Raw genomic sequence first — 23,443 nt, 5'->3', positions numbered from 1 at the left:
AGCAGTCTGGAAGAGAGCAATCGGCAGAGCCACCAAGCTTGGCGGCAGGGCATTGGGCCTCGCGTTTCAACTTCTGTTCGGTTCTCCTGTAATGGAAAATTGCTTTGCACAAAGCTAGATTGTTACAGTTCTTTCCAGCACCCTTCCCCGGCCCTGCCCCTTCGCCAGCCTGCTGATCAGAGGGACAGTGCCCGCAGGAAGGTGGCAGGAGGGTAGTCTCGGCTTCTTACTATGTCCCTTGCTTCAGGCCCTGGACCCGGGTGGTTACTCTTCTCCTTTGGAATGGGGCTGGTATCAGGGTCAAAGTGTCCACATAATTGTCTGTGTCAAACCCAAGAAGTGATCTGCACGGGAAACCAGTTTACTGCGTACCCCCCTGACATACCCTTGAACACTCGGAGGCTGTACCTGGACAATAACAGAATCACCTACCTGCCAGCCATGAATCTAGGTCTCCTCAGTGACCTTGTTTACTTGGACTGTAAGAAGAACCTGATTCGAGAGGTGATGGACTACACCTTCATTGGAGTCTTCAAACTCATCTACCTTGATCTCAGCTTCAACAATCTAACCTTCATCTCCCCATACAGTTTCTCCGTGCTCAGCAACCTGGTGCATCTGAATATCTCCAACAACCCTCACCTGTTATATCTTCACAAGTACACCTTTGCCAACACCAGCTCGTTAAGGTACCTGGACCTCAGAAATACCGGCTTGCGGCTCTTGGGCCATGATGACTTCCATCACCTGGTAACACTAAGGACCCTGTATCTGAGTGGAAATCCCTGGAATTGCAACTGCTCTTTCCTGGACTTCACCATCTACTTAATTGTGTCCCATCTGGACCACCCAGGTGAGGGCTTGGTTGGGTGTGGGGGAAAAGGATGTGGAAGAGCAGGAGGTTTTAGAAAAGGTGAAGTCAAAAGATAGGTCCGGAGAGGAGAAAAATCTGGGTTCCGTTGACTGAAAGCATTCTAATTGTTCTGCCGAGACCCATCTTTGGGTTGGCTGGACAGGCAATAAGGCTCGGTAGAAAGAGCTCTGGAATTGGAATCGAAAGAGCTGAGTTTTGGTCCAAACTCAGCACTTTCTAGTTGGCAGCCATTGGAAAAGTCACATTTTCTCTGAGCCTCAGTTTCCTGATTCATAAGGTGGGAATAGTAACATTACCTAACATAAAGTGTTGTGTCGAATAAAATGAGTGTGGGGAAATGGTAAAGTAGTATTATAATTGCAAATTTAAAAAGCAATAGAGGGACAATCTATTTCATTGGTAAACTATACTAATCTGCTTAATTCAATGACTCGAGTTTTCAGGAATTTGGAAGTACCTTCAGTCAGTCATAAGCAGTAAACAGTCTAATAGGCATATGATATATTGAAGGAAAAGTTCAATAGGGATGAAAGAAGGGCACATGAGCTACCTGGACAATGAGAAGAATAACCTTTGATAGTTGTTTTGTTTGCAAGATGCTAAGCTCATAAGGGAAGCACTGCTGGTGTGGGGTGGTTAAAGTACTCGACTGCTAACCAAAAGGCTGGTGATTCAAAACCACCAGTCGCTCCCAGGAAGAAAGGTGTGTCAGTCTGATTTTGTTAAGATTTGCAGTAGAACTATGGGCCAGTTCTACTCTGTCCTACAGGGTTGTTAGGAATCAGAATCAACTCAATGGCAGTGAGTGACCTCATAAGGAAGGAGAGAAAGGCATGACCTGTGGAGAATGGGTCAGCAGTAGTATTCGTCATGTAGAGCAGGGAAATTCCATTCTTACAGGCATATTCCCAGGTCTTACCTAGCAGGTTTCCAAAGCAGTTCTGCCACTCTATCCACTATCCCTAACCCTTCCATCACGGTTCCAGGGCACCGTATCCCCTATTTTCAAGGACATGATTGTCCTGTGCATCCTCCGATTCTCCCACTTCCACCAATATTACGCTCCACTCAGGGAAATCGGAGCATTACAGAAATAAGAAATAACTCCACACAGAAAGGCTGGAGCCAGTGAGGTCATCCAGCCAAACTGGACTTTGAATAGAAAACCCAGCCCTTTTAAAACCCTGTCTTCTTCTCTCCCTTCCTGGATGTTTGCCTTTGAAAGTGTTTTCATGAATCCAGCTTCACAGAAGTCCTGCTGAAATTTCTACTATGAAGTCTTGCCCTTGTGGGAATATCCTAGAAAGGTTCTTGGCCAAAATGACAGATGTTAAGGAGGACTGGGGGAAAGGGAGCCCCCGAGTGGTAACAGCAAGTACAAATGTACCCTCCTGGCCTCCCAGTGGACATGTCACTTAAAATGTCCACGAGTCAGGCCCTGGACTAGGGCAATGCAAGGGAGGCATCTAGGATGCCGAATTTAAGGAGGCACTGAGAGTAAGTACCTCCTTAAATTTTATGCCTTAGGCAACATTCTCTATGGCTGGGTATTTCAACTTGGTTTGTTAGAATAAATCAAAAGGAACTAACTTTGTCAGACTATCTTCTTCACAGTACTAATCACAAAAGAACACAGAAGAAGTTGTCTTGGGTAGGTTTTCTTGTTCGTCTCTTATCACTGTCTCTAAACACCCTAAATGTCTTCCACTTTTTTTCAATGATGGGTATTGTGATAGTTTGTATGTGAAACACTCCTTAGAGACTGTTCAAAAGAGAAACTAAAGAGAGAAAGGCCAAACAGGAATCCTTCTTATGCATTAAATGTTGTTCCTAAAAGGAATTCTCTCCCAAATGTCCACACAAACAGTACCATCTTCCCTTGCCCCAGTCCCCACCACACACACATTTTCCCAGAGCAGAGCTATTGGGTTGCCAGGGGACCTCCTATCTTACTAACGGAGTGAAGAACTTGGCTTCTCCTTCAGTCCCTACACCTCCCACTTAACCTCCCATCGAACCTTTGCCCCCTCAAATCCCTGTGCCTTCTCAGAGTTTCCAGGGTGGCTACTTTGGATACTCTGACTCTTCCATTCAATCCAGGATTGAACAGGATTATAAACCAGCTCTGTTTTACTACATGATTATAAAGACGAAAGGAGGTGTCTATCTAGTCACTCTCATAAACTCCTTATGAATGAAGGGTCCTGCCTTTGAGTTAGACAATGCTTTCCTCCACTGATCAATGGGACCCCCATACTCACAATTGCTAATCTTCTACTCACCCTCTGTGGTGGCCCAACAGGACCCCTGGGTGCTTTATACAGGGACACACACTCTTAGCTCCTGTAGTCTATTATTATCATTCTAAAACAGGACTTAGCCCGAGGTCAGTCATAAGAATATATCTGATTCAAGCTTTACAGCTCATAAACTGTTTACACACATGGTGTTTCATTTTCCTTACTGTGAGTATCATGCCAACCAACACATTTTGAACCCAAAGGATCTGGATGAGTCTTAGATTGTTGGACTGTTTTTAAAAATATCCTGTACTATGAATGATGAAATAGGTGGAGATATGCCCCAAATCACACAACTAGTAAACAGCAAAAAAAGTACTTGAACCTTCTGATTCCAGATTCATTTTACTTTTCATGAAACTATGTTGTTGTCATTGTTAAAGTGCCATCGAGTAAGTTCTGACTCATAGAGACCCTGTATAGGGTTTCTGAGGAGCAGCTGGTGGGTTTGAACCACCAACCTTATAGTTCGCTTTCCAATGCTGATCCTATACTATACTATCTCTTAAATCTCCAAATCACATGATTATGATTACCCTTAAAGTCAGTGTAGTTTTAAATCTAAGTCATGGTGTAAGCATATAGCTAAAGAACCTAAACTTCATTTCTGACCTGGTTACCATTTGAAATTTACCCAAGATTATTTACATTGGATAATAAACCTTAAACATCATAAATTTATTATATTCCTGCCCTTCCCTTACAAATTTGTTTCACCACAAATTGCTCCAACTCCAAAAGGATGATGATTCAGCCTGTTCCTCCATTAAAATGCATACAAACAACTACAAAAACTCAGGCAAACACACACATACACAGATACATATGAACACACAAATACAAAGATATCCCCATAAATACATACCATACATCCATACACACCTGGTGTGGCACTGTGGGTTAATGTGCTGGACTGCAAAGTAGGTTTAAACTTCAAAGTCAGTGGTTCAAGCTCACCAGCCACTCCTTGGAAACCCTATACAGGGTCACTATGGATCTAAACCAACTCGATGGCACTAGCAACAACAACTCACATATACATATATCCACATAGTTACATACATACAAATACACACGCACATATAAGATACATACATGCACACTCAACATACACATGAAGTTGAACACACACAGATACAGGTATGCACAATACATTATGTTTCTCTTGCTCTTTAGTTAGATTTCAACATAAGAGAAGATCCTTTGTTTCATGTGATTTGTCATGTGATAATTCATGATCCCTATTGGATGACCTTGATTATTGACAAACTTATTTGGCGAACTCTTTGGTTTTAAGCCTATTTATACCTCATTTGCAATCAAAATGGTGGTCTATGATTCGTTCTAGAATCGAGTCCACAGATTTCTACCCATGTGCACACATTTTAGGATATAGGAAGAATTTCTATGAGATAAGTTGAGCAACTTCGTTGTTTACAAAACAGAATCCAATAAAAATAGGTTCGTTTTACACTAGAAGATATTGAACCTTGGTATTGGGAAATTTTCCCTGTGGAATAGTATTAAGGTACAGCAGGGTGCCAGTATATATCCCTTAAAACTGAGGCAGTGAGGAAAGAAATTTCTATGCTACCCCTCAATTTCTCTGTTTGTTCATGTAAATATTTATTGAGTGCATATTATGTACATAAACAAGTGCTCAGAGAGATAATTAATCAAGAAGCCTGAGCTCTGTATGAAGATTCATGTCATTGTAGGTCTTCTGTACAATACACGTTCCATGATCCAGTCAGACTCAGCAGAACTAACCCCATAGAAAAGAATAGGCCAAAAAAGAAAGGATGAGCCTATTGGAATAGAGCAGGCTGTTGGCACAGCCTCAGCTACAGGTGATGAACAATAGTCATCATGCAGGCAGTAGAGCCCACTGGTAAGAGTTCAGGTTCTGGAGAGAAACAGACCTGGATTCTCATCCTAGTCCTGTCACTAATGATCTGTAGGCTATTAAAGAAGTTATTTAACCACCCTGAACTTCAATTTCCCCATCCTTAAAACAGGGATCATAATGGAACCAACAGATAAAGGGCTCCTATAAGGATAAAACGAGACTATTTATGAGTTGCCATTAGCATCTAGCCTGGCACACCATAAGCACCCAGTAAACAAAGCGTAAATTGGTTGGTAAATGGAAGAAAGATTAAGAGAGTAGAATAGCAGACATCAGTCAGGTGGTTGCCTAGACAAGTAGTGAACTTCAGGAAGGCTCAGCACATATGGTATCAGAGGACACTGAATCTTTTCTAGGAGACATGACTGTGGAAATGCAGATGGGAATGTAGATCGGATGTTGGGAGGGTAGACAGCAATCCTAGGACTCCAGTATTTAAGAAAGTGGGACAAAGGGAGTTCTAGGGGTTCAGGCTCTGGGAAATGAGATGAGGGACCCAAGACAAGGCCTGCTCTCAGCCTGGGCCATAGGACTCAGAGTTCAGTAGGGATGCTTATTCCTAAAGTCTGAGTGACTTGGAACTGAAGATCTGCCTACAGACAAGTCCCACTTCCAGCGGTATAGACATAGAGTAGACTAGACGTAGAGACCACTTTCTCTCAGCCTGAAGGACAAAGGCAAGGGGATCAGTCCAATTGTGTGTCAGACATGGATCTGGAGGTGGGGTAGTCACCTACATGGTGATTTGAAGAGCACTGGACAAGACCTTTTCACCAACATCTCTTCTTCTACTGCCTGCCACAGCGCAGAAATTATCTGTTAATTCTGAGGTCCTCAAAAGGTATTTTGATCTTGAAGAAGTTCCTACAAAAGTACAAGAACTCCTGGGAAGAATAATAAAATCACTCCTAAGTCTTTGTCAGTGTTGTTGTTGCTCAGTACCTCAGAGTCAGTTCCAACTCATAGCGACTCTATAGAGGGTTTTGAAAAGAGCAACTGATGAGTCTGAATTGTCAACAATGCAGTTCAAACCTACTTCGCCAGCCAGGGCTTTCTCCCATGGTGACACACCTTTATCAGCTTATAATTAATAAGATTAATTCTGTAACAGTGAGGAACCTCGAAGGAAGAGGTAGAGGAAGGAAGTGGGGAGGTATTAAAAGAGGAGCTATGAGGGATAATTATATGCCTTCCCTCATGACACCCTTAGCTGAGGTAACCCCTACAGGGAGGCTGCAGATGGGGCAATGGACTCCATTCACTGGATTCCAACCTAAAGCTACAGTGAATAGGAACATGGAAAACTCTCAAATTGAGAGAAGGTATAATGCTGTTACCAAAGAAACTCCTAATCAAAAGATACTCTCCAAGGACATAATTCAAATTAACTGAAAATGACTCAGTCCTCAAAGAGATCACATATTCACTTTCCAAATACAAAAAAGTTACGACAGAAAGGAGTGTGTGTTGTAAGATGCCAAGTGAGTCCTGATCAACACAGAGTTAAAACAGAACCACAGATTCCATTTCCTTTTTGGCCCGGGTCAGTGAGTAGGAGGACTCATTCCTGGCCAGGCTGTAATTTTCCAGTCATTAATGTTATTTGAAGGTGATTGTAGCAATCGAACTCTTCCCAGGATATTTGTTACTCCCTAGCAGTAAGTATAGGGTCAACTGTGTCTCAAATGCTCTACAAAATGCACTCAATTCTAAGCTTCAGTACATGAGAACCTGGTCTCCTAGAATCCTTCCCCTTCTACCCCGAAAGTCGGGTCCATGCCGTTCAACACATCTTTCTGTAACAGAGGAAACGGGCTCTGTGTGTCCAACATGATAGTACTGTGGCGCTGCAGTCTAGTGTGCTGAACTACAAGGCTAGTTTGAACTCCAAGGTCGGCAGCTCAAGCTCACCAGCAACTCCTCAGAAACCCTATACAAAGTCGATATGGGTCAGAACCGACTCGATGGCACTTAATAACATTAGTCACATATTGTTTCTGAGCTCTTGAAAATTGGCTACTGCAACTGCAAACTGAATTTTAAATTAGTCTGATTTCAGTTACTTTAAATGTAAATAACCACATATGAGGCTAAAGGCCGCTGTATGGTCTTTTACATAGGATGCTTATGTTGAAACTTTAGAATCCAGCCCCTTCTGTTAGGTAGCTTTAGAACCAATCCCAGCCCAGAGCTCTCCTGACATCCAAATTCAATGTTTTTCCCCCATTCCATACTTCTTGTTGTTCAGTGCTATGGAGTCAGTTCTGACCTGGTATGGGGTTTCCAAGTAGCAGGTTGGTAGGTCTGAACTACTGATTTTGTTGTTAACAGTCCACTGCTTGTCCCACAGTGCCACCCAGTTCCATGCTATGTCCTTACTATTGTTGATGTAAAGTGCCATCAAGTAGGTTCCAACCCATAGCGACCCTGTATAGGGTTTCCGAGGAGCAGCTGGTGAGCCTGAACCACGGACCTTGTAGTTCACATTAACCTTGCAGTCCAGAGCATTACCCTGCAGTGCCAAGTATATATAAAAAGCCATTCAACTCTAACATACTAATCGCATGCTCATTATGTAACAAATATTGTACTATAATGTTTGGAGTGGAGATTTTTCCCAGAGAGAGAAGCCATAATCCCTATCATTGACAAAACAATTCAGAGATGCAAGAAGAAGAAAACAGAGTTGATATCCAGGAAGCCCTGTTCTGGGCACAAGAATGCCACTTTGTAATGTTGGCAAAATCCATTCCACTCTCTGGGTCTTATTTTTCTTATCTTTAAAATAAGAGAGTCACATTAGACCCTTGCAAAGGCTTCTTCTAGCTGACAGTCTGCAGACCTAAGTAGAAAGACAAGGCACACTTGTAGGCAGTGAGAGGTGAGCAATGGTTAGCAGACAGGATCTCAGGTGAGCAGTTATGCACATGACGGATAAGTGCTGAGATGGAGGTGTTCTAGGGGTGGAGTCCGTTCCAACTCATAGTGACCCTGTATAGGGTTTCTGAGGAGGTCTGGTGAGTTTGAACTGCCAACCTTAAAGTTAGTAGTTCAGTGCTTCTCCTACAGTGCCACACCGGGACTCTGTTCTAGGGGTAGAGGTGGTGGTGTTCTTAAGTGGCATCAACTTGGTTCTAACGCATAACGACCTTGTATAGAGTTTCTGAGGAATGACTGGTGAGTTTGAATCACTGACCTTGTGGTTCGAACAACCTTGTGCTTATCCTACAGCACCACATCAGGGATCCACGGGGCAGGAACAAATATTTAAGAAGTATAATTACGATCTCTAAGTCTTACGCTCTTCAACCTCCCATCTTAAGCACCGTCTACTTGACTAGAAGGAGGCACTGCAGCATTCATGCAGTAGACTGGGATTTGATTCCTGGCCAGTGATCTTCACACACAGTAACTCCTGTCTGTTAGCGGAGGTTTGAGTGTTATGAGAAGTGACAAAGTTTCAGAGGATCTTCCAGACTGCTTCTGAAAATCAGTCAACAAAAACCTTATGGATCTGATCCACAACCAGTCATGGGGGTGGCGCAGAACTAGGCAGCATTTCATTCCCTTGTACATGGGATTACCATGAGTTAGAGGAAGACTCCATAGCAGTTAACAACAACAGCTAGAACCATGCCTTCACTTCCGAGGGATTTAGTGCCCTAGACTTTCTACCCAGACCTGGCTTGCTAAACCAATGATTCTCAAACTTTAATGAGCACAGGATTCCCAGGGGTCATGTCCAGAGATTCCAATTCAGAGGCTCCTCCTGATTCTTCAGGCACACTGTGAGACACTCCATGACAATGACCTGTGATTTGAACCTGCAGTGGCTGCTCCAATAGGTGACTAAAGGGATTTGCACTGAGATGTCCGTAACTAATAATGGTTTGATGTCTTCCTTAAGAGAGATCTGAAAGGAAACACTAACCCCATAACCATAATGAAGGAAGCAATTAGAATTCAGAAAATTGACAAGCTACCAGAGGTAGGAGTGGGGGAGTTTGAGAATAAGGGGACCCTCTGTGTCAACTCTTAAACTACAGTCCTTAGATGGCCCTGATTGAGCCCCATAGTGGACCCACAAACCAAGGAGCCTAGGTAAGCGTGTGGCAGAGGCAGGTGGACCAAGCTACTCAGGGACATCTGCAGAGAGCAGATGGGTTAGGTTATGTACCACTTCAGCTCCAAGGCCTTTTGAAGGCATTTTGAGTAGAAAACATCTTAGTTTCTTTCCAAGGCTATTTCGCGCTGTAATCAAGGCTACCATAATAGTATGATGGCCCCATTTCAACCCATCGCATACAAAGTCGTCCCCAACTGTGCCAAAATATAGATCTCCAGAATGAATTCAGGTCCTCATTTTATTCAACTATTGACACTAATCCATTTCCTTTATCAAAGAAATTGCAGCAGAGACCAGAAGCCAACACAGAGAAATGGCTAGATGGCAGACAGTTCCGACGCAGTCACCTGCTCTGCCAGTACAGCTCCCCTACCTTGTCACTAATTCAATCACACACTGGTCCTGCAGAGAACTGGAGAGGTTGAGGGGGCCACAACTAGACCAGTGACGCATAAACTATATTATAGAGAAGTCTGAGAAGGGACATGGGTGGCAAGCATGTGTGGCTTTAGAATTCCTGGGTGATCCTGAGACTAAGTGACCTATGTATGGTCCCCCTGAGCTCAGAAATGCTGGGTTGATACATGGCCTCTAGGGCAGTCTACATCACTTGAGCCTCGAGAAGTCAATAAGGCAGGACTAGGGAAAGCAGTCGCTATGAGTCGGTACCGATTCGATGGCACCTAACAATAACAACAACAGGGAATGCAGTCAGCCTTGGTTTGCTCGCCTCTAGGGCTGAAGAGCTCCCTACCCTGAAGGCAATCCAGCAGAGTGTGGATGTAGATAGAAAGAGAAATATAAGGTCCAGTCATGTGGGCCTTGAATGTTTTTTCTAAAATTTTCTAAAATAAAACGTATCCAGAGGGCAGTGATAAGCTCTTAAAAAGTTTTGTTGTTGTCAGCTGCTGGGAGTTAGCCTATGACTCATGAGGACCCCAGGCACTATGGAATTAGACCACTGTGATCCATAGGGTTTTTCCTGGCTGATTGTTTAGAAGTACATTGCCAGGACTTTCTTCCTACTTCACTTTAGTCTGGAAGTGTCACTGAAGCCTGTTGAGCGTCATGACAACATGCGAGTTTCCACTGAAACTTAACAGGTGGTGCCTACTCATTGGCTGGAAATTGAACCTCTCAAGCATAAAAGGTGAGCATTCTACCACTGAATCACTGCCATCCTTCTAAAGTGGTTTTGGTCAAAGCATTTTAGATAAGAGGGCTGCATGGTGGAAAAGACTTGAGAGTCCAGCAAGCCTGGAGGCAGTGAGGAAGGAGAGATAGGGGCAGGTCACGAGAAACCAGTTAGAAGGCAGACTGAACGGGACTTGTGACTAGGCTAGACACTCTCATATGCCCTGGACTTCCTTTCATAGCTTTTGACACACCTCTAAGTAATGATGTTAACTGAATGCTTGGACTCTTGGTGTGGTGATGTAGTATCAGCACTAGACTGCTAACCACAAGGTCAGCAGTTCAAACCCACCAGCTGCTCCTCAGAAATCCTATACAGGGTCTCTATGGACTCAATGGAAATTAACAACACACAACAAAATTTAATGTTTGTCTTCCCAGGTAGACTGAAAGCTGGATGACAATAAAAGAGCCTCTGAACCTTCACAGAGACAGAATGCTCAGTAAACACCCACTGAATAAATTAATGAGATGTGAAAATAAAGGAAAGGGGGAAATTCAGGACAAATCTGAAAGCTTTAGCTTAGACAACTGTGGAAGCAGAGCAAGGAGGTTCCAGGGAAAGCCAACTCCCATTTTAAGCTTGTTGGAGTGGGGGGACAATGAGCCAAATAAGTGGCAGTAGACATTTGGATATTCTTCTCTGAAACTCAAAGGAGCCCTGGGAGCACAGTGGGTTAAGCATTTGGCTGCCAACCACAAGGTTGGTGGTTCAAACCCACCAGCTGCTCCACAGGAGAAGATGTGGCAGTTTGCTCATGTAAAGATTTACAGTCTTGGAGACCCTGTGAGTAGTTCTACACTGCCCTGTAAGGCCACTGTGAATCAGAATGGACTTTACAATCAAGAACAGGGAATACATTATATATGTGGAAATCATCTCACTGGTGGTCAAAGAAATCAAACAATAGATGAAACCAGCCAGGGAAGACATTTAGAATGAGAGAATAATAGGTCTAAGGACAGAAGCTCTGGGAAATGCCAACATACGTCTAACTGCGTTTGTTTACATACTCTCTGTGGCTGGGTTGGAAGGAAAGGGAACCCATGAAGTACACTGGGCAGGAGCAGTCAGAGAAAAGACAGAAAAGAGTAAATTCATGGAAGCCAAGAGTTCCAAAGAATGGGAATAGGTCAAATAAGGAATGAAGAGTATCCATCAAATTAGCTCCCCTGGTCCCTGTGGTGTGGGGGAGATAGTGTCAGTGGAGGGTTATAGATGAAACAGCAAGGAGTAGAGAAAACAATGTAAGCTACTGTTCTATGAAACTTGGTTGTATACTAGGGGAACAGGGTGATAATGGTTGGAAGGATGCATGGAAAGAGGAAAGATGATTTGGGGAGAAGAGAGTTCCAAGGATGTTTTAATCTTCTGATGGGAAGAAGCTGATACAGAGAAAGAGCAAAAATATAGGGGAGAAGGGGAATGACCAGTGAGATGATGTTCCACAAGAGACAGGAGCATTCAGAACCAAACAGAGGGGTAAACCTTGAACAGGGAAGGGCACCTTCTATAAGACTTTCTCTTCTATAAGAGAAAGAAATGAGTGCAGCACAGAAGAGGATGAGGTACAGTAGAATGAAAGGAAGTCTCTGTTTCCCTTGCAGTGAGACAAAAGGCCCAAACCCAAACCAACCCTGTTGTTGTTGGGTCTGTTCGGACCCTATAGGACAGAGCAGAACTGCCTCATAGGGTTTCCAAGGCTGTCAGATTCATGTCAATTGCTGCATCTTTCTCCCATGGAGCAGCTGGGGGGGAGGGGGGTGTGTCGAACTGCCAACCTTCCATTTAATAGTTGAGTGCTTACCCACTATACCACTAGGGCTTCTTGAGCTAAAAGGCAGTGGATTTAAATCTAGGAAAGCACACAGCCTCACATGATACTTTCTATTAACACCTCCTTAACATCCACCAAATTACAAGATTATAAAATCTCATTTATAATCACATCCCATTTGAGAAGGTGAAAATAAGATGGGATCATGAACCAAGTTGCCTGGTGTTGAATCCTGCCTGTCACTTGCCAATTGCATGACCCTGGGCCACATCATCCTCACTGGACTTAGGTTCTTCATCTGTAAAATGGAAACAAGAATATTTGAGGTGTGATAATTCAACAAAATTGCCCACAGAAAGATTTTAGAACTGCACATGGTGAATACTCAACTAATGAGTGTTAACATAGTTGTTACAAGTCCTATAGACAGTGAAGAATTCTGGTGCCACACTGACCTGCAGAATGGGGAGAGCAGTGTGGGCTTACAGAAACAAGCAGGGAAGTCATGCTATGACGCTGCTTTTCTGCTTGGGAGAATCATCGGGCACCCTAACTTGAAGGCCCCAGCGCTCCTGGGAGGTGTTTTTTAAGATGCTTGGCCCATATCAGATACTCCATGAAATCATTTTTCAATCAAAACAATGGTAGATTTGGCCTTCCCCTCAACTCAAATAAGGAAGTAATTAACACATCAGATTCATCCAAGTAATTGAAGTCATATTAGATAAATCCTTGCAATTTTCTATGTACTGCTTTTTCTAACAGCCAAGAATCTTTGACCACATTTGAGTGAGGTGAGTTGCAGGTGTTGATGTCACTATTTGACATTTCCAGGGGTCAGAGCCCCAGCCCAGCAGATGAGTGCATTTGCTCCACTGGTAGTTACTGAGCCCTACTAGGTGGCAGGGCCTATACCAAGCACTGGCATACAGCTATGAATAGAAACACATATGCATTCATGGAGCGGATATGCTAGTGGGGCAAGAGAAGGGAAGACAGCAAACCAAAAATATACATTACAGTATCAGGTAACCACAATACTAAAAGGGAAAATAAGGCAGGGGAGTATAAGAGTGTGGTTGAAACTGACAGGCACAGCAGATACATAAGATAGTATGGTTCTGAGAGGTGACATTTGAGCAGAGAACAGAGCAGAGTGAGGGGTGAAGCTGCAGAAATATGACGTGGAGTCTTTCCAAACAGAGAGAAGACCACATGAAAAGGCCTTCTGGTGCATTCGAAGGTGGGCATGACTGGAGCAGAATAAAGAATTGGGGGGGGGGGGAAGCAAGAAATAAGACAGAAAACTTGCCAGAGGCCAGGTCAGACAGGGCCCTATAGGTCATGAAGAGGCTTTCGATTTTACTCTGTTTGACCGGAGGCTATGGAAGAGTTTTGAGTAAGGACATGACATGACTTACAAATACTCTAGCTGCTATATGGAGGAAAGGCTGTACGGAACTTAGGAGCTGATCATGGTTTGGGTGATGGAAGATGGTGCCTTGCACCAGGGTATGGGCCAGAGAATAGAAAGAAGAAAGTTTTCTCTTCAAAACTAATGGTATGAATATGGGAAGTGAAAGAGGAAGTAAAGGCTCCCTTTGGCTTAGTTCTGTAGTGCTGCTATAACATAAATGCCACCCGTGGGTGACTTTCATGAACAGAAGTTTATTTTCTCACAGTTCAAGAGGCTAGAAGTCTGACTTCAGGGCGCTTGCTCCAAGGGAAGGCTCTTTCTGTTGACTCTAGGGCAAGGTGCTTGTCTCTATTCAGCTCTACTTCTTGGCTCCTTGGCATTGTCCATGTCATCTGGCAATTATCTGTGCCTATTTGTGCTTCCTGGTCTCTGTGCCTAATCTACTCTCTTTATTTCTAAACAGTGATAAATTTAAGACACCCCCTACACTGATTATGGCCTCATTAACATGGCAAAGCCCTATTTCCAAATGGAATTAGATCACAGGTATAGGAGTTAGGATTTGCAACATATATTTGAGGACGACACAATTCAATTCATAGCATCCCTCAAATTTCTACACAGATGACTGGTAAGTAAATTTTTGTAAACTGAGAAAAGCTACTGAGTTTTTCTAAACGGCTCGTTTCCCATGAGTGCAACCATCCACTATCTGGATACTTGGGGAGCCGATAAACAGTTAAGTTATTAAGCAGGACCAGCCCTCACAGGTCCAAACAGGAAAGAAATGGGAGTTGGCCTTTAGCTTCCAAGAACCCCTGACTGCCATTTTCCACCCCCTTCATGTACCTGGCTCCCCTTCCCCAGTCAAAACCTAAGAAAAGGAATGGCAAAACTTTGCCTCTTGATATGACAAGCTATTTCCATCTCTTTCAAAAGTGTTTATACTTTAAGCCTTATTTCATTGCTGAAATGAAAGGTTTTCTCTCCTACTGACAGAATTCTGGATACTAAAGAGCACATGAGAAGGTACTAGGAGGAAAGGGGCCTTTCTGCCTCTAAATCCCGCCCATATGCAACCACTTATGCAAAAGACCAGTCCTGGTAATCTATACTACCTTTAAAGAACCTTAGCATCAGGTTGAACATGCTGAAGGTTCCTTAAGTCTATGCTTCACATGTAACTTTCAGGGGAACATGGTCTCTGCACGAGGGGAAATATTGGAGTACTAAATAAGAACTCTGTTGTTCAAGCCCTGATCACCCAAATCTGTAGGATTCCGCGATGCCTGGGATGGCTTTACACCAGGGGTCAGCACATTTTCTGTTAAAGGTCAGACTGCCAATATTTTAAACTTTATGGCCATATGATCTGTGTCCAAGTACTCAAGTCTGCCATCTGTAGCATGAAAACTACCATAAAAAAATATGTACGCAAATGGGCATGACTGTGTCTCAATACAACTTTATTTATAATAACAGCAATGGGCTGGATTTGGCCCTCAGGTTATAGTTTGCGGAATCCTGGTTTATGCCATCATGGGAATGCAGCTGGGTGATGAGGCAAAGGAGCTGTAGGTAGGGCAAAGCCAGGAACTAGTGCTGGAGGATCTGAGTAGTGAGTCTTGAGGGCCAGTTGGTCTGGGTGGTGTGGGCTGTTACTCCAGGGAGTGAGCGTCTCTAGGTCTCACATAGTACAATAGGATGTAACTGTGATTCCTCCCAACTATAATTTAAGAACCTTTGGTAAGGACAAAGATATAGGAGCTTAAGAACAATGTGTGACATGAGACCAACAATCATCCGTGGACGTATTCAACAGATATTTATTACCTGCTGTATGCCAGGCATACAGTAGTTGTTATGTGCCATGGAGTCGGTTCTGACTCATAGCAACCCTGTACAGGTTTTCTGAGGCTATAAATCTTTATGGGAGCAGAAAGCCTCATCTTTCTCCCGCGGAACCGCTGGTAGTTTCGAACTGCTGACCATGAGATAAGCAGCCCGTAAAGCTGAACAAAAACAGTCTGCTCTCAACCCATACTGATTCCACTGGGAAACAGTCATATCAATGACTTTTTGATGCCACACCGGTAGCATTTTCACCCATCTGTGCTTTCCTCATTTCCTTCTGTGCAGCCTCAGAGGAGGTGCACTTCCCAGTCTAAGGTTTACCCCTCCATGTGGTCCTGGAGACAATTCATTCTTGTTTCCTTGGGGACTACATACTCCTCAGTTCATTGAATCTGTCTTGGAAGAAGTATAGTCAGAATGCTCCTTAGAAACAAAGATGCCAAGACTTCATCTCACGAACTTTGGACATATTAACAGAAGTTATGAGGCCCAGGAGGAAGATATCATACTTGGTAAAGAAGAGAGTCAGTGAAAAAGTGGAAGACTCTCAGCTAGATGGATTGATACAACGGATGCCCCAATGGGCTCAAGCATAGCAATGCTTGGGAGGACAGTTCAGGACCAGGCAGTGTTTCATTCTGTTAGAAATAGGGTTGTTACAACTCAGAATTGATTCAATGGCATCTAACAGCAGTTCCCTGAACGTATCCTCAAACTATTTTGAGGCAAGCAGGGATTGATATCTCTGTAGTTTCTTATCTGTGGTCAAGTGTTATGTCAATATCAGTGACCCCAAGAAGAATTAATAATAGATAACATTTCATTCATTCAACAAAAATATATTGAACTGTAGTATGTGCTAAACACCATTTGTTTTGTTTATTTGTGACGTGTCGTCAAATCAGTTCTGACTCATAGTGATCCTGTATGAGGTTTCCAAGGAGCAGTTGGTGAATTTGAACCACTGACCTTGTGGTTCAAACCAACCTTGTAATCGAGTGGTTATCCTACAGCACCACACCAGGACTCTAGATGTTGCAGAAACAACAATGAACAAAACAAATAAAACTCCTTGTCTTTATAGAGATTATAATCTAGTAATTAGAGGCTGTTTTAGTTAAATAGTACTACTGTAACAGAAATATCATAAATAGATGACTTTAACAAAGAGAAGTGTATTCTCTCACCGTTGAAGAGGCCAGAAGTCCAAATTTGGGGCATCAGCACTAGAGGAAGACTTTCTCTCGTTGGCTCTGAGGGATGGTCCTTAACTTATTTGAACATTTGTGGGCATGTGTCTTGGCATCAGTCTTCCCTTGGGTATAGGAGGTTCTCAGCACAGGGACTCTGGGTCTGAAGGCCATGCTTCATTCCCAGTTCTTCTTTTTCTATGATAATTATCCCTCCTTCTCTGTCCACTTCTCTCTCCTTTTAGCTCTTGTAAGATGAAAGTGATGCAGGTCACACCCCAGGGAAACTCCCTTCACATTGGATCAGGGCTATAATCCTGATCCAGTGTGATAGCTTATATCCAATGTTATAGCTTACAATGGATTTGCTGGTCACATCAGATCACATCATGGGGTATGTGATCATTACACTATTATATAGCTGCAAAACCACCGAGCTGCATGGTCCAACCATATTGGCTCATATTGTGGGAGGGGGACACAACTCAATCCATGACAGAGGACAGAAATAGAAAATGAATCAAAGATAAAGTCATACCCTTAACAAATGCATCATTTAGCTGAAATAAAATAAGAAAGAAGACAAAGTACTATATATCTAATAAGTTCAGGACAGTGAGGCAGGATTTTGGAGAAATTGGGAAATTAGATCTTTTTCCTGGGGTTAGGAGTAGAGGTTTTATGACGAAGTGCTTAAGGTAATAGAAACCAATGTTTGCTCTTCAAGGTAGTTGCAGTGTAAAGAGAGGATCCTTCTTATAACTGTGAGTTCAAGCCTGTTATCTGAAAAGAAGGCTTTGTGGACTCCTGTACTAATGAGTATAATCCTGGGCCACAGAGCCTCTTGCTCTTCCATGCATCTGTTTCAGGTAGAGCAATGTACTGTGAGTGAAATAAACAAGTAGTGGTTTATGTTTCCTTAGGAACTATTTGCAGGGATAAGTTAAACATTAATGACATCTGTAATTGTACCTGAGAACTTTAACTGGGGCAAATGCTCAGGGCCCACTGGAGTGGGGCTAGGGATGAAAAACAACATGGAACCTAGTTACCTGCTGATGATGTGACTGGAGTCCCTAGGGATGTGCAGGGCACAGTGCTCACAGCGGTACCTGTCAGCCCTGTGTGAGAGATCAAGAAAACCAATAAGCTCAACAAAAGCAAAGAGGGCAGAATTGATGAGCAGGGTTAGGCTGTGGAGGGCCTGCAGGATGTAGACAATCAGGCTTATCACATCATGATGAGTGTCCCTAACACATAATGCATGGGGTGTGGCGCTCTAGGCTCAGCACTGGACTGCAAACCACAAAGCCGGCAGTTCAAACCCACCCACTGCTCCCCAGAAACCCTACACAGGGTTGCTATAAGTCAGAACCAACTTGATGGCACTTAGAAACAACTAGGCACTCAGCACTGGGCCAAGTGCTTTATAAGTCTTCCACTTAATTCGCCCAGAAAACCTATGAGAGTGGCTACTGTTCTATCTCCATTTACAGATATCAAACAGATGTAGAGAACTGGAGAAGCTTGCACTGGAGAACACACACAATAAACAACATAGGCAGGTTTTGAATGCAGCAGTCTGACCACAAAGCACTGGGAGAATATTTGTTTAACACGGAGAGCACTGAAGGTGAAGGTATGAATGGTCTGGTGCTCTTTGGGTAGAACCATGTATGTGAATGCACTCTTGAGTCAGAAGAATCCAGGCTGGGGTCCTGTCCCAGCTCTGCCCCTAAAGAGATAGCTCAAAATATTTAGACTTATCCATCAGCCACTCCTTGGAAATCCTGTGAGTTGGAACCAATTCAATGGCACTGATCAAGAACAACAATGCATCGGTCTATCCTAGGTATTCTAGCACACTAATTGTGCTCCTAAGGAACATGCACATAGAATAAGAGGCAGCCATTTAAACAGAACAAAGGGATACCAAATGGTTTACAATCAGGAAAGATATGTCAGGGTTGTATTCTTTCACCATACTTATTCAATCTGTATGCTGAACAAATAACACAAGAAGCTGGATTATATGATGACAAATGTGGCATCAGGATGGGATGAAGACTCATTAACAACCTGTGATGATACAGCCTTGCTGGCTGAAAGTGAAGAGGACTTAAAATACTTACTTATGAAGATCAAAGACCACAGCCTTCAGTATGGATTGAACCTCAATAGAAAGAAAACTAAAATCCTCACAACTGGACCACTGGAGGAAATGCAGCATGATAATAAATGGAAAAAAAAGACTGAAGTTGCCTAAGACTTCATTTTGCTTGGATCCACTATCAACACTCATGGAAGCAACAGTCAAGAAACCAAATGATGTATTACACTAGACAAATCTGCTGCACAAGACCCTTTTAAAGTGTTCAAGGGCAAAGATGTCAGTTTAAGGAATAAAGTATGCCTGACCCAAACCATGGCATTTTCAACAGCCTCATATGTATCTGAAACGTGGGCAGTGAAAAAGGAAGACTGTAGAAGAAATGATGCATTTGAGTTACGGTATTGGAAGAGAATATTAACAGAACAAACAAGTCAGTGTTGGAAGAAATACAGCCAGAATGCTCCTTAGAAGCCAGGATGGTGAGACTTTATCTCTCATACTTTGGACATGTTATCAGGAGGGACCAGTCCCTGGAGAAGGACATCATGCTTGGTAAATTGGAGATCAGAGAAAAGAGGAAGACCTCCAATGAGATGGACTGGAGCAGTAGCAGCAGCAATGGACTCAAGTGTAACAACAATTTTGAGAATGGAGTGCAGAATCAGGCAGTGTTTCATTCTGTTGTGCACTGAGTCACAACAACAACAACAAATTCATTCTGTAGTATCGGAAAATTTAAAATTACCCTTTGGGGTGGTCAAGGGGGTCCTGGTGACACAACAGGATAAGCACTGGACTGCTAACCACAGGGTCAGCAGTTCAATCTTGGGAGAAAGATATGATTTTCTGCTCCTGTAAAGATTCATAGCCTTGAAACCCCTAAAGATTCACAGCCTTGGAAACCCTAAACAGGGTTGCTATCAGTCTGAACAGATTTGATGACAATGGGAGAATATGTAATTAAGAGTAGAGGTTAATTTTGTAAAGACTCTCACATGGTTTCTGGTGCATATTAGGCACTCCATGATTAGTAAATATGTGCATAACCTTCAAAGTCATAAAAGAATTAAGAAAGAAAAATCTATGACTAGCAAGCTAAAAAGAGGAAATGCAATCATGAAAAAAGGCAAGAAAGGAGTGGGAAATGGACATTAAGACAAAACACTTATAACTTTGCTTCTAAAAACATAGCTTCGAAAAAGCCAAACTTGATCAGATTAGATGGAGAAATAAACAAATGCACAATCACAACTGGTAACTTTAATATACTTCTTCCAGTGACTAAGAGACAAAGAATTTTATAGATTAAAGGCCAGTAATACTATAGTAGAAGATTTGTGTAACACAATCTAATTGACATAAATTTCCAGACTAAAACAAACAAGGAAGAAAGGTCTGATGATCTATTTCCAAAAATCAGTCCCTGAACCCTGTGGACTGCAACAGTCAATCTGTAACTAACCAAGAGGATGATACAAGATCTGATGCAGGGGGTTGTCATGAGTTGGGATCTGACTCAACGGCAGCTATCAATAACAACATTGTATCCACCTAAGAATACAGTTTTTTCAGGCACATAAAAAATCTACTAAAATTGACCTTGTATCCAACAAAGCAATATTCTCAATAAATTTAAAGGGACAAAAATCATAGCAAAGAGAGTCTCTGAATACAAGAATTAAACTAGAATTCAACAATAAATATGTTACAAGAAAATCTCCAAATATTTCAACATTAATGCAAAGAATGATTATTTTTTTTTACAAGAATAGTGATGATGAGACACAGATTATGCATTTAAGAGCGACATATCCACCTAATAAGGGAGAAAGATGAATATTCAAATAACCATTGTGATAGGTACTTTAAGAATGATGTAGAAAAATGCTATAGATGTGTTTAGAAGTAGAAGCAGTCACAGGTCCTCTGAACCATGAGGACTAAGTGATTGGGATAGGTCTCCTGGGAATTCAATGCATTTAGGATGTGAAGAACCTGATCCTGTTAAAATTGGGGCAAGAGGCATTCTAAGCAGAAAGAGCAGTGTACTGAATAACTTACAGATAAGGAAGGGAGAGATGAAATCAAAAATAATGTCTAGTTTGATTTGACCAGGGCACAGGGTAGATTACCGAGAGTACTAAGGGTGGATTACCAGGAGTACTGTGAAGTAAAGTGGAAAAAGTAGAAGGGGGCAGGTAGTTAGGGGGCTTAGTTGCCAGGGTATCTGGATCCTGAGGATAATGGGAGATTTGGGAGAGGGTTTTGAGTCCGGGAGGGTAGAAAAAAGCTACACTTGGGGAAGAGTCTGGCAGGAATGAGGACCAGGAGAGATGGACCAGAATTGAGAACCGATAGAGATGGGCTAGAATACAATGAGAGCCTGCACCCTGGCAGAGACAGGGAGGAGAAGAGAGACACAGAGGTAGAAAAACCCAGTACCCCCCCACACACACACACCCACCAACAGAGCCACCCACATCCCTCACTTAACAGCACCCTAACAATGCATTAAAATCACTGCCTAATTGCTCCTTTCAAGGTTAAATGCTCCAAAATGGGAAAATGTGTGTTTAATGTTTAGTCTCATCGCTGCCACCCAAGCCCCAATTTGAAAGCCCAATCTTGTTAAAAAATAGAATGAGAAAAAAAAAAAAAGACAGACGCACCCCAGACCCTCAGCAAACCATGTTTTTCTCTCTCAAACATATCTTTCTGTAGATTCCTGTACCTCCGGCAGTTCTGGTAGGTGAGCCGAGGCCTCTTGAGAGAAAATTCCTCAATAGCTCTCAAGAGCCTCCCTCCTCCTCACCAACCCTACTCATGGGACTTCTGGGTCAAATCCCAGAGGTCCTCTAATCAGGATGATGGGAAAGAAGTCTAGTGTCTTTAACTGCATTTTTGACCCTTCAAATCAGCTTGAAATAGAGGTCAAAGGTCCCAATCCTTTCCCTCTTGTTGTGAGCTCTGAATAGAGCAGGGCTGCCCTCAGGGACACTGGAGAGAGAGAGAGAGACTTCCTCTCCCTTCCTCTGGAATCCATGCAAAGGTGGATGTGATATACTCAGAGGCAGATGGCCCACCAAACAAGGTAAGCATGGGCTTATTTGTACTTATTTACTAATTTGTAGTGGCCAGTTCCACATGTTATACATGTGGTGAAAAACATGTGAAACTGCTTCCTGCATGTTAGTAAGTACAAGTAAGCCCATGCTTACCTTGCATACTGGTAGTACACTCCTGTCAGAGATTATAAATTTGAAAAGAGGATTTCACTCTGAAGGAAGGTGCAGATGAGGTTGGGAAAGAGACAGACGGCAATCAGACCTAGAAGCAGAAACTTTGATGTGGTTTTTTTTAAAAAGTGAAATTGTTCACTAGAGATTAATTAGTAAATAAGCACAAGTAAACCCATGCTTACCTTGTTTATTGGGTAACCTGACACAGGATACACTCCCTACACTGGTTCCCCCTCCTCCAAGAGTGCGTACTCACCAGCACCACACACCTGAAGTTGTGGTCCAGAATTTTACTGATGCAGAAGGGGACCCACCATGGAGATGACTTAAAGATCACTCGGTCTTGGGAAACTCTTTCCGGGCACCAACCTGCCTTCTCTCCAATAAAGTCATTTCTATATTCCTTCTTCCATCTCTCCTATTTTCTACGTCCAGTCCAAACCTGATTTCCCTAACTTCCTTGGTCACCAAAACTATCAGTGCCTTCATAGAATCTGGTCATCCCTGCCCTAAAGTTGCAGGAACCTTCTCTCCACACTAACTTCTGTTTGCATCTCCCACTTCTGCAAAACAAGCTCAGACAACTGTCCTGGTTTTCTCTAATCACCCTCTGTCTCCTACCTAGATCTTGTAGATAGCTAGAGCCTTCTAGTTATGAAATGTCTGAGTCTTTATATGTGCAACACAGATGGTAATAGTATATACATCAAAGTTTTATGAAAATTAAATGTAACCCCTATAAATCACTTAACATGCAGTAAGAGTTCAGTGAATACTGATTATAATTTTGATCATAATTATCTTAAACCCTGGTCTCAAACCTAAACCTAAGCTTATTTATCTAATGCCTGTTGGGAATATGCACTTGGATACAACTTGATGGCTCCACAGCATCAGTATGGAAGAGTATGTTGTTGTTAGGTGCCATGGAGTTGGTACTGACTCATAGCGACCTTATGAACAGCAGAATGAAACACCGCCCGATCCTGGGCCAGCCTCACTACTGTTGCCATGCTTGAGTCCATCAATGCTGCCACTTGGCCAATCCATCTCGTTGGGGCTCTTCCTCTTTTTCTCTGACACTCCACCTTACCAAATATGATAGCCTTCTTCAGCGATTGGTCCCTCCCAACAACATGTCCAAAGTATAAGAGATGAAGTTTGGCCACCCTGGCCTCCAAGGAGCACTCTAGCTGTACGTCTTCCAAAACGGATCTATTAGTTCTTTTGGCAGCCCATGGCACTTTCAATATTCTCCTCCAACACCATAATTCAAAAGCATCAATTCTTCTATGGGCTTCCTTACTCACTGTTCAGCTTTCACATGCATATGAGGTTATTGAAAATATCATGGCTTGGGTCAGGCACATCTTAGTCCTCAAGCTGACATCTCTGCTCTTCAACACTTTAAAAAGGTCTTGTACAGCAGATTTGCCTAATGTAATATGT

At 42.8% G+C, this 23,443-nt stretch overlaps 1 protein-coding gene across 1 annotated transcript in view; it reads left to right on the top strand.

Moving 5' to 3' along the window:
• The first annotated feature begins 231 nt into the window (after nucleotides 1-231).
• The window catches only part of LRRC52 (leucine rich repeat containing 52), a 25,804-nt gene continuing 2,592 nt past the window's right edge, over nucleotides 232-23,443 (top strand). The window contains exon 1 of the mRNA XM_006876510.1: nucleotides 232-853. Within this exon, the coding sequence (XP_006876572.1) occupies nucleotides 232-853 (622 nt within the window). The remainder of the gene's footprint in view (nucleotides 854-23,443) is intronic.

This window comes from Chrysochloris asiatica, unplaced genomic scaffold (genome assembly GCF_000296735.1).
Source record: "Chrysochloris asiatica unplaced genomic scaffold, ChrAsi1.0 scaffold00386, whole genome shotgun sequence".
In the NCBI taxonomy this organism is placed as follows: domain Eukaryota; kingdom Metazoa; phylum Chordata; class Mammalia; order Afrosoricida; family Chrysochloridae; genus Chrysochloris; species Chrysochloris asiatica.
Note: the sequence above shows the minus strand (reverse complement) of the source record. Positions and strands in the feature narration are given on the sequence as shown.